Genomic DNA, 12,017 nt, shown 5'->3' with positions numbered 1-12,017 from the left:
TTAAACACAGAAATGTGAAACTTAAAATTGTATAGAAGCACTTACAGTAATCTTTCTGTAAAGACTTAAGAGTTGTAAAGTTGTTTAAATCATCATTTTAGGGTTTGTTGATATTACATTGTCATGATAACAAAGTTGTAAAATTGGCTATAACTTCACACAGAAATAGTAAGTGATTTTGTTAAACTAAAATCATTTTAACATGCGTTTTGTTTGTCTATACATTTGAAAAAGTGAATATTTTAATGTAAAATTAACCCCCATTCATTTCAGATTTTTTCTTTTTTTTTTTTTTTTTAAGAAAAGGAGGGACGAGTCGAAATAAGTGTGTTAATATCATGCCACAAATGCTGTCGATTGAATTTAACTTGTATTGAACCCAGAATATTCTGCAGTATAGCGAAATAGGATACCTCAGTGAGCAAAAAGCTTTTTACTTGATAAAGTCACTTTGAATTAAAAGTATGTGCTTTATGACAAATATATAAAACAACACCTAGTGAACACTGAATTCAGTAAGCCTCGCCTTTCTCCAGTCAACAATCAAGCAGTAGGTAAAGAAATGCAGCAACTGGACCATGTTTCAAAAGTATAATAGTAAGTCAGACACTTGATGTATTGTTGGGAATAATGTCAGGAAGCTCTGAAGATGCAACAAGACATTTGTGCTTGCCATATATTTATTTCACACTGGATCAACAGAGGTTACCTCTTAAAATCTCACGTTTAGAATCATAGCTGGTGTCTTGTGCAGCTCTTGGACCAAATGGCTGCTTTGTACATAAATTCACATACATACATGCATACATGTGCCATTCTGTAATCTTGCTATATATATATATATAAAATGACAAAAGTATTGGGCCACACCTCTTAACCATTGAATTCAGGCATTTCATTCAGTCCCATTCCCACTTGTGTATAAAATCAAGCACCTAGCTCTGCAGTCTGCCTTTACAAACATTTGTGAAAGAATGGGTAGTTCTAAAGAGCTCACTGAATTAGAGCGTGGTACTGTAATAGGATGCCATCTTTGCAACAAGTCAGTTTGTGAAATTTCTTCCATCCTAGATATTCCACGATCAACTGTAAATGGTATTATTGCAAAGTGGAAGCGTTTAGGAACCACAGCAACTCAGACCACGTAAAGTTACAGAGCGGGGTTGCCAAATGCTGAGGCGCATAGTGCGTGAAAGTCGCCAACGCTCTGCTGACTCTATAACTGCAGAGTTCCAAACCTCCCCTGGCATTAACATCAGCACAAAAGCTGTGCTCCACTGGACTCTGGAGCATTGCATATGTGTTCTGTGGAGTGACAAATCACACTTCTCTATCTTGCAGTCTTATGTATAAGTCTGGGTTTGGCGAATGCCAGGAGAGCATTTCCTGCTTGACTGCATTGTGCTGTAAATTTTGGCGAAGGAGGGATAATGCTATGGGGTTGTTTTCTGGGGTTGGCCTAGGCCCACACCTTTCAATGCCTCAGCTTTCCAAGACATTTTGGAAAATTCTATGCTTCCAATTTTGTGGAAACAGTTTGGGGGGGCTCTTTTCTGTTCCAGCATGACTGTGCCCCAGTGCACAAAGCAAGGTCCATAAAGGCATGGTTGGATGAGTTTGGTGGGGAAGAACTTGACTGACCCACACAGAGCCCTGACCTCAACACCTTTGGGATGAACTAGAATGGAGATTGCGAGCCAGGCCCTCTCATCCAACATCAGTGTCTGACCTCACAAATGCTCTTCTGGAAAAATGGGTAAAAATTCCAACAGACACATTCCAAAATCATGTAGAAAGCCTTCCCATAAGAGTAGAAGCTGTTATAGCTGCAAAGTGGGGACCAACTCGATATTAATGCCTATGGATTTAGAATGGGATATCATAAAAGCTCCTGTAGGTGTAATGTGTAGGTGTCCCAATACTTTTGTCCATATAGTGTATGTTGTAACCCCACATGAACAAAATACACCATCTGTTGTGAAGATAAAGACACTACAGGTGTTTATTGCTGTAGATTCTCTTGTAGCATAGCACCACCTAGTGGTGATTAATGCAAACAGATGCCCATTAAATTAGCATCAACACACTTAAAAGGGTTTGTTCACACAATTTTAATTCTCTCATGATTTACTCACCCTCCTACCATCCGACACCAAAGATGTTTGACTTTCTTTCATCTGCTGAACACAAGCAAAGATTTTTTTTGAAGAATTTCTCAGGTCTATAGTTTCATACAAGTGAATGGGTGCCAAAATTTCGAATGGGTGCCAAAATGTCGAAGCTCCAAAATCCACATAAGGGCAAAATAAAAGTACTCCAGACTGGTTGTTAAATCCATATATTCTGAAGCAATCAGACAGGTGTGGGTGAGAAACAGATCAATATTTATTTCAATTGTTTTTACTATAAATTCTCCACCCTGCTCAGTCAATCTACACTTTCACTTTCTCATCCTTCTTCGGTGATTCACAGTCTTAATGCATATCGCCCTCTAATGGGCAGGGAGGAGAATTTGTGACAAAAAAATTACTTAAATGTTGAGCTGTTTCTCACCCACGCCTATCATATCGTGTCTGAACCCATGGATGTAACCACTGGAGTCATGTGCATTTCCAAAATGTTGGTACCCATTCAGTTGCAATGCGAGGACCAACAGAGCTGAGAAATTCTTTAAATATCTTAATGTGTCCTGCAGATGAAAGTCATACACATCTGGAATGGCATGAGGGTGAGTAAATCATAAGAGAATTAAAATTTTTGGGTGGACAATTTCTTTAACATTTGCTTCTAGTTTAACAATTGATAAATTAGAGTGCATATGGAATGAACAGGACTGTATCACTTATGTGAATAGTGTCATCTGAAATGAGCCTAAGAAAATTTAGAATTTCATGTAAAGACAGAATTCCGTACATAACGGTCTAAGGCCCAAATACCTCGCCACTGCTTTGGTCATGTGATGCTCGTGATGAGCATGTCCTCCACCCAGTTTTACTACAATATAAAGCTTATCCATTACAATCCCTAATATGTATCTAACATGTCTTAATGCCTCACTACTAGTCTTAATAATAATTGTATTAATATAATACCAAAAGCATTTTTAGTGATTAAAAGCTTCTTACATCCAGCCAGCTGGTATCAGCGAGGTGAATGTTGGTGTGTGAATTTACATCAGTTGTGTATCACTCCAAGTAATGTAAGGACTACATTACACATGCTCACACACTCTTTCTATTAGAGTATAGGGACCTTATACAAAGGTTTGCACAGGTGTGATGGAGCGAGTTGGAGATCCGGCCCTCTCAGAAGATGAAGAGGCCGTTCGATTAGTCGCCTCACGTTGTAGCTCTTCCACCCTCTTCTGAAGCTCCACCCTTTTGGCGAGCAGCTCTTTATGGCGCTGATGGACAGGCTCCTAAACACAGAAACAAGTACTTTTACAGGAAACAGAGACTTTCAAATGCATGCCATTAAAATACCCATTATAATGGATCCTGGATTAAATGTAATCCAATTAAGAGTGAATTTGTTTACCTGTGGGCGCATCCGAGGATTCCAGCGTATGTAGTAGGAGACCCAGAGCTGGAGGTGTCGTATACCAACAGTGGGGAAGAGCACACGGGAAGGGTAGTGCACATACAACGGATTCACAAACTCCTCTAGTTGGCTATTCACAAATGACCAGAGAGACACAGTGCGCTTTGGCACTTCCTAAACATACAGACAATCCTTTAGACTCACAAACATTAATAATACATATATCTGAATTGTCAGCTGAATGATTGAGAATTTTTCTTAAAATGGACATTTAGATCTGTTAGAGGAGATCTGATTTAATTTAGGTGGTGTTTTGAATAACAATCTTCTAGAAATATATATATATATATATATATATATATATATATATTTTATACACAGTGGATATAAAAAGTCTACACACCCCTGTTAAAATGCCAGGTTCTTGTGATGTAAAAGAACAAGACAAAGATAAATCATGTCAGAAATGTTTCCACCTTTAATGTGACCTATAACGTGAAAAATTCAATTGAAAAACAAACTGAAATCTTTGAGGGGAAAAATTTTTAAACTCACAATAACCTGGTTGCACACCCTTAAACTAATACTTTGTTGAAGCACCTTTTGATTTTATGCAGATGTTCAATTGGATTCAGGTCTGGGTCATTCCAAAACGTTAATCTTCTGGTGAAGCCATGCCTTTGTGGATTTGGATGTGTGCTTTGGGTCATTGTCATGCTGAAAGGTGAACTTCCTCTTCAGCTTTCTAACGGACGCCTGAAGGTTTTGTGCCAAAATTGCCTGGTATTTGGAACTGTTCATAATTCCCTCCACCCTGACTAAAGCTGAAGAAAAACAGCCCCAAAGCATGATTCTGCCACCACCATGCTTCACTGTGGGTATGGTGTTATTTGGGTGATGTGCAGTGTTGTTTTTGTGCCAAACATACCTTTTGGAATTATGGCCTTGGTTTCATCAGACCATAACACATTTTCCCACGTGCTTTTGGGAGACTTAATGTTTGTTTTTGCAAACATCAGCCGGGCTTGCATGTTTTTCTTTGTAAGAAAAGGCTTCCGTCTTGCCACCCTACCCCATTCATATGAAGAATACAGGAGATTGTTGTCACATGTAGCACACAGTCAGTATTTCACAGAAATTCCTGCAGTTCCTTTAATGTTGCTGTAGGCCTCTTGGAAGCCTCCCTGACCAGTTTTCTTTTTTTTCGTCTTTTCATCAATTTTGGAGGGACGTCAAGTTCTTGGTAATGTCTCTGTTGTGCCATATTTTCTCCACTTGATGATGACTGTCTCCACTGTGTTCCATGGTATATCTAATGCTTTGGAAATTCTTTTGTACCCTTCTCCTGACTGACATCTTTCAACAATGAGATCCCTCTGATGCTTTGGAAGCTCTCTGCGGACCATGGCTTTTGCTATGAGATGCAACTAAGAAAATGTCAGGAAAATCCTACTAGAACAGCTGAACTTTATTTGTGATTAATCAGAGTCACTTTAAATGATGGCAGGTGTTTAACATGAGTTTGAATGTGATTGGTTAATTCTGAACACAGCCACATCCCAGTTCTAAAAGGGTGTGCACACTTATGCAACCAGGTTATTGTAAGGTTTTTCATTTAAATTTTTCACCCACGAAGATTTCAGTTTGTTTTTCAATTAAATTGTTCACATAGGTCACATTAAGAGTGTAAACATTTCTGACATGATTTATCTTTGTCTCATTCTTTTACATCACAAAAAACTGGCATTTTAACAGGGATGTGTAGACTTTTATTATCCACTGTGTATAATATATATTATATTTGTACTGTGAGAACACAAATGTGTATACACATACACCCACAAGATATCTCTTACCTCTTTAAGTCTTTGTTGCTCACTGTTACATAGAAATGTACCAAAAAGGCAGCTGTACAGGTGATCCAGTATTGTTATGAGGAAATACTCATTGAACTCGAAAGCTGCAGGAAACTACACAAAAACACACATTGTTATGTATAGAGACCGACTGTGGTAGTACATTTAAGACATTTTAAAAGACACACATTGCTCTGGTAACTGTAGGTTTCTTTGCACTTCAACAGCCTGACAGAGATCATTTTGATCAAAACATTGCTGTGATTTTTTTTTATAAATAAGAGGGAATTGTATAACACTGTGCAGATCTACTTTATATATAATTTATAATGCTTTTTGCCTTGATGTGGTGTTGAATATGTGTGAACATAGTCCCTTTTTTCTTTGCACTAACCTGTCTTGTCATCTGCCACACACAGTCAATGAACTGCAGGAAGATAGGAGAGCGATCGGCATCTGTGTGATTCTTGTCACCGTGACCCACCCTCTATAGACACACACAAACAGAATAATCATGTACAGTATTTATTATAAACATTTACTTAAAAATGGCACTAAAACATTCACTCTAAGGAATAGTTCAGCCCCCCAAAAATTCTCTCATCATTTACTTACCCTCATGCCATCCCAGATGACTTCTGTGACTTTTTTTGTTCTGCTGAACACATAACAAAATTTTTAGATGAATATTTCAGCTTTGTAGTCCATACAATGCAATTCAACAGGGTCCAAACTTTGAAGCTCAAAAAAGCACAAAGTCAGCATAATCCAAAAGACTCCAGTAGTTAAATCCATGTCTTCAGTAGCGATATGACAGATGTGGGAGAGAAACCGATCAATATCTCAGTACGTTTTACTATAGATTCATCTCCCTGCCCAGTAAATGCCATTATGAACATAGAATGTAAATCACCAAAAAACAAAAGAACAACTCTTAGGATAGAAGATTGCTTAGGAGGGCTGTTTTAAAGTGGTCATTTATAGTTAAAAAAGACATAAATATTGATCTGTTTCTCACCCACACCTACCAATTCACTTCTGAAGACATGAATTTGACCACTCAAATATGGATTCCATTTATACTGCATTTATATGCTTTGCGAGCTTCAAAAATTGTGAATGTCGTTTGACTTGATTTGTATGGGCCTACAGAGCAGAGATATTATTCTAAATATCTTTATTTGTGATCAGCAGAAGAAAGAAAGTTATACACATCTGGGATGGAATGAGGGTGAGTAACTAATGAGAGAATTTTCAAATAAAAACAATGAATAAAGAAATTGAGATTGATTAGAATTACACAAGCAGACTGGGACAAAATGCTGGAGACACAGTCAACAGCACTTCAAATTATTACAATTCAATAGGGCTTTAATGCAATGTGTGTCTGTTATTCTCTGTGCATTAACCAGTTGGAAGCGGTGGCCAAAGCTGAGCCATTCTTTCTCCAGAAGTATCTGAAACCCCCGAATGGTTCTGTAATGAGAATCCAGCATTATCAGGGCCAGTGAAGTCAGCTGAGCCGTTCTGTCCCAGCCATCACTGCAGTGAACCACCACTGAAGTTTTCCCAGACTCCACTTTATCAGCTATCCTTAAAGCTCCAGCCAAAATCAACTGTCAAACACAAAAATCACCATCAGTGTCACCATCATCCTCATTCTTTGAATGTAAGAAAAGTGATGTAGAGGTCTTAAATGCCCCTCTCCTCTCACCTTGATATGTTCTAGCCAGTGGGTGGACTCAAGGTGGGACAGCCAGTGAGATTCCTCGATGTTGGGGTAGACAACCTCCTTCAGCTTCCGAAGTGACTCACGCATTACGTGAATATTGTGTATATCCAGAAACACCAGTTCAGCATTCTGATAAGCATCTTCACTTTCATACCCGCCTCCTTTCATCTAAAAAACAGACAAATACAGGATTTTCAAAGCTTCCATTTCATGTGAAACATACACTGGGATTAGTGTAATACTCACCTTGTTGGCTGCAGCATTCACACTGGGTCTGGCATCGAATATGAAGAGTTTGTGTGATTGTGCATTTGCATCCATGATGGCATGCAAGAGCTTCTCATCTTCTTTGCACCGCCGGCCGTTCTGGCCAACCATCGGCTGACTGGACCGAACCACTGTGGCTTGACTCTCTGGATGGATCCATGACAATACCTAAAGTGGAGGGAACAACATGGATCAGTTGGTGAGATGATGCATTGTGGCCAAAAGATTAACAATCCCACAAATTGACGTTGAACTGATGTCACTGACCGGTATGCGACCTTTAGCCCTGAAGCTGAAGACTCGCCTCAGTTCCTCATCAGTGATGTTAACAGGGACAACTAGTGCCGCTGGGTATGAATCGCACAGCTCATAGTGATCATTCGCTTTAGAGATCCTCCAGCTCTCGTTTGGAAGACCCTTCACACACACATATTTATATACAATGGCCCCAAAAGGTACAAATTTATAAATGTCATTACATTAGAAACAAATTATTTAAAATTAGGACAAGAAGTATTTGGATTAGAGGTGGGCCGATATACTGTATTGGTTTTACAAATTAATCGATGCCAATAGTTGCTCCATATCTTTAGAAGTGATATAAGTGTTGGTGAGAAACAGATCAATATTTATGTCCTTTTTTAAAATAAATTTCCACTTTCACTTTCTTTTTCTTGTGTTTTAGGAGCTGCACATTATTCATGCAAATCACAACCTAGTGGGCAAGGAGTGGAATTCATAGTAAAAAAAAAAAGGACTTAAATATTGATCTGTTTCTCACCCACACCTATCTTCTCGCTTCTGAAGATATAGATTTAACCACTGGTGTCGTATGGATTACTTTTATGCTGCCTTTGTGTGCTTTTGAGCTTCAAAATATTGGTACCCATTCACTTGCATATTGAGGACCAACAGAGCTGAAATATTCTACTAAAAATTTTTGTTTGTGATCAGCATAAGAAATTGGATGGCATGATGGTGAGTAAATGATGAATTTTCATTTTTGGGTGAACTATTCCTTTAAGCGAGAGAATAAGGAGAACTGTAAAATAAAGCAAATGTGTAAAAAAAAAAAAAAACACTTTATATACCTGTCTCTTGTATTCAGCTAGTGGATCATACACCTTCCATCCATTCTCAGGAAACACTTCCTTATACGTAAATGCAAAGAGAGACTAGAAAAAGAGGGAAGGAGGGAGAGACTTGCGACTTGAGTATTTCTTGAAGGCTATGAGTTAATCAATGCTCTATATCTATGACCATTTCTCACCACGTTGTTGGACACTGGAAAGGCAAATTTTATCAGAACCTCAAACACTGACTTCTTCAACGAGTCATCAGGCTCCTTGTGCACAAAGCGCAAGTTTCTCACGTCCTACAACACACACAATGAGCATACCTGTCAACATTTGGGTACCAATATCCGGGAGACCTCTGAACGGGCGGGGCGTGGCACAGGAAGGCAAAATACATACATGTGCTGAGTAACGTCATTTTCCCCACCGTGTCCGATATTAAAATCAGTGCGACACACATTGCAAAAGGCGTGGCCATTGTCAATATGGCTTCGAGATATTAAATTAAATTCTTCCGTCCAGCTGCTGTTAAATTGACATGTATATTTAGTTTTTTTCGCCGGAGCACCACCAAAGTCTTTACCTCCCCTCTACCAGTGATGCTTGATTGAACTTCCCGCGTCAACTAACTGCGCAGGTACCAACAGCGCAACTGGGTTGCAGGTTGCCAGGTTGAGGTCACAAATGGGTTGAAATTTCTATGATGTGTCGATTGTGTGAGTAGGATGCGTTTCATACAAGATCTGGCAAATGGCCAACCTTGGAATAATATGTAATTATTCATATAAGGAGGTTTGGGCCATACAAATTACAGGAGCTTCCCGGGAGAAATAACAAAACGGGAGGGAGATGTGTGTGAAATACGGGAGTGTTGAAAGGTATGACAATGAGCATTAAACACACACACATGCAAAAATCAAAACTAGTTTTGTTTACAGCGCGCGCGCACACACACACCTTGCAGATAAGTCCATATGAGGTATCTCCTCTGCTGGTTGCAGCGCCGATCTTCTCTACTTTGCTTAAAACTCCCAACGGTAGATCTAGCACAAATGCTGGCTCCTTAATACACAAACATGTGTGAATGAACACAGACTTTTTGATCAGCTGCTTGTATCTTATAGGGACAGTGTGTTTATATCTTACCCGGTCAGTGCATCTGAAGAACAGTCTGTAGTTGGTAACAGTTAGAGTTCCTCTAACAGGCCCAACAAATGGACAAATATAAGTCACGTCTTTAGCTGAACACACACAATAAAACCATCAAAGCAGGAATCTATGGAAATCAAACCATCTTGCAGTAGTGAAATACAGTAATATATACTACGCCACAAATACCCGCATCCTGAATCAGTTCCTCTGGCAAAAGAGGAAGCTCTTTTTTACTGGGGTCCATATAGGCCTAAATAAAAGGACAACATCGGATCAGTGCACAAGAGCTTGAGAAACCTTTAACACCTAATTAAACTTTGATAACTTTAATACCTTTTCAAATGCCTTTTCTTTAGTCTGAAATGGAGAGGGAAAAAAACAAATGCGGTTTAGTTTATGAATAGAGGTCTGTATGCTCATTATGTATAACACAGAACATACAGCAGTTTTTGGAACAGAGTGTAAAGTGTTGTGTTTCGGTTCTGACCCGCAGCTCTGCATCCAACACTCTGGTGCCACTCGAGCGGTCCGAGCGGGTCGTGGTGGTGCTAAAAGAATATCAGAGGATGAAGACCGGTTAAGTCCACGCCTGTGATTTGCTCATGATCTCTCGTGTACTTCGGACAGAGAAAGCATACTGAGGAAGCCTCAAATATCCGTGAACGTGATTCCTAAAGCGCATTTGTGGAATACAACTTTATATTTTCCCGTAGAAGTGCCTGTGAGTGTGTGTGTGAGGGGGAAAGAGAGTTTATGTGTGTGTGTTTTCTGCTGGTACCTGCAAAGCGACTCCACGCTGTCCACACTGCCGCTCTCCTCCATCCCGAACCGGACCGAACCGCGGTACTGATAAAGTTGTGAAGCTCTTTAAAGTGTTGACATTACTGTGCGGAAAACTCACTCAAAACAAACACCGGAAGCTGCCATGTCTTCCCACAATTCCTGCGCGGGTGGGGCTGTACATAGACATATATGTCTATGGGGCTGAACGTCCATGCGTGTGTGTGTGTGTGTGTGTGTGTGTGTGTGTGTGTGTGTGTGTAAGGGGGGGAGGGGGTCAAATACATTGTGGGTATTTTGGAGCATATTACAATAGATGTATAATAAGTCTAAAAATAAAAACAAACTTTATGAAAAAAACATGAAAGGAAACATAGGCAGAATGGCAGCCTCAGCCAATATTCACTTTCATTAGGAAAAAAAATATGCAATGAAAGTCAGTGGTGACTGAGACCCTATTTACATCTGGTATTAAGGTGCAGTCAGTAAGATTTTACTCTTACTCGTCCTGTTGGTCCCAGTAGTTCTTGTGGTTTTGGACACTAAACTGACACCTGTCGTCCTGGATACTGGAAATTTGTTTACTAAGCGCTGCTGCTTCACACCGAATGTTTGTTTATCTTCTGTTTTGTTACTTTTAGTTTGTGTATTTCTCCTCATACTACACACATCCCTATAATGGACATTCTTGGATTCAATCCAAACTAATATTTGTGCATTGTTGTGAACTGTACTGTGACGGACACAAGCAATCTTTTTGCCCACTGAACTCTACTGTGTGCTTGCGCTTTGCAATTTATCTGTGCTAGATCAGGTCATGTAGCACTCAGTCAAAGGCTTTCTCCAGGTCCAGGAAGGTGAGGTGCACAGTTCTTTTCTCCATGCTGTGCATCTTCTCTATCAGCGTGCAGCATGGATATCATCTGTTGTGCCAAATCCCCTCACAAAGCCACATTGATTAGGCAATATCATGATATCATTGCGCTGAGTCGGCGGCCCAGTACACGCTCAAAGATCCTCATTATGGCATAGCAGCCAGATTGGTCGATAATTGGAGCAGTTGTGACATCGCCTTTGTTCTTCCAAATCGGTACGGTAACACTGGTCAACCAAGCTGGCGGGACTTCGCTGGCATCCACGATCTTATTAAACATCATTGCAAGGATCTCCGCTCCTCGCATTCCCCTGAGATTCCACACTTTTGCTGGGAGGTCATCCGGCCTGGTTGCCTTGCCCGCCTTGCCCGCCTTCAACTTGCTGATGGCAACCATGACTTCGACAGTCGATATTGGCTGGATGGGACTAGTGACAGCTGCTGCATTTAGTATTGGTGGATATGGGTACTCCTTTTTGCACACATGAGCGAAGTGGTCATTCTATCATCAGAGGATGTTGGGCATGTTCTTCATGAGCCAACCATTCTCGTCCTTGACGTGCTTGATATGTCCATTGTCCTGCGTCGCCCAGTGCCATGCACTGTCTAGCCTGTTTATCTTATAAGCCCCCTCAGGGGTTTCCAGTTGGCCATATAAGTCTTGGAGATACACGTCTCTAGCCTGAGCCACCACGCACTTCGCCGGAGATTTGAGGATGCGATTCCTCTGTAGGTCTCCT

General features: G+C 40.2%; 1 protein-coding gene across 2 annotated transcripts; it reads right to left on the bottom strand.

Moving 5' to 3' along the window:
• Positions 1 to 560: 560 nt before the first annotated feature.
• Positions 561 to 10,568, bottom strand: LOC127638755 (myotubularin-related protein 2-like). Of its 2 annotated transcripts, XM_052120481.1 has the most exons (16): positions 10,402 to 10,568; positions 10,111 to 10,171; positions 9,957 to 9,980; positions 9,810 to 9,873; positions 9,618 to 9,712; positions 9,429 to 9,533; positions 8,666 to 8,770; positions 8,487 to 8,570; positions 7,663 to 7,812; positions 7,375 to 7,563; positions 7,111 to 7,296; positions 6,806 to 7,012; positions 5,791 to 5,883; positions 5,397 to 5,510; positions 3,538 to 3,714; positions 567 to 3,418 (listed from the first exon to the last, which is right to left on the bottom strand). In XM_052120481.1, exons 1-16 carry the CDS (start codon positions 10,443 to 10,445, stop codon positions 3,254 to 3,256), a joined length of 1,863 nt encoding a protein of 620 aa, XP_051976441.1. In that variant the 5' UTR covers positions 10,446 to 10,568; the 3' UTR covers positions 567 to 3,253. The 2 variants fall into 2 exon arrangements, with proteins under 2 accessions (XP_051976432.1, XP_051976441.1); XM_052120472.1 differs by having other exon boundaries at positions 561 to 3,418; positions 9,957 to 10,542.
• Between the last annotated feature and the right edge of the window lie 1,449 nt (positions 10,569 to 12,017).

The sequence above is a fragment of the Xyrauchen texanus genome, chromosome 4, assembly GCF_025860055.1.
Source record: "Xyrauchen texanus isolate HMW12.3.18 chromosome 4, RBS_HiC_50CHRs, whole genome shotgun sequence".
Taxonomy (NCBI): Eukaryota; Metazoa; Chordata; class Actinopteri; order Cypriniformes; family Catostomidae; genus Xyrauchen; species Xyrauchen texanus.
This window is presented reverse-complemented; position numbering and strand designations above follow the sequence as displayed.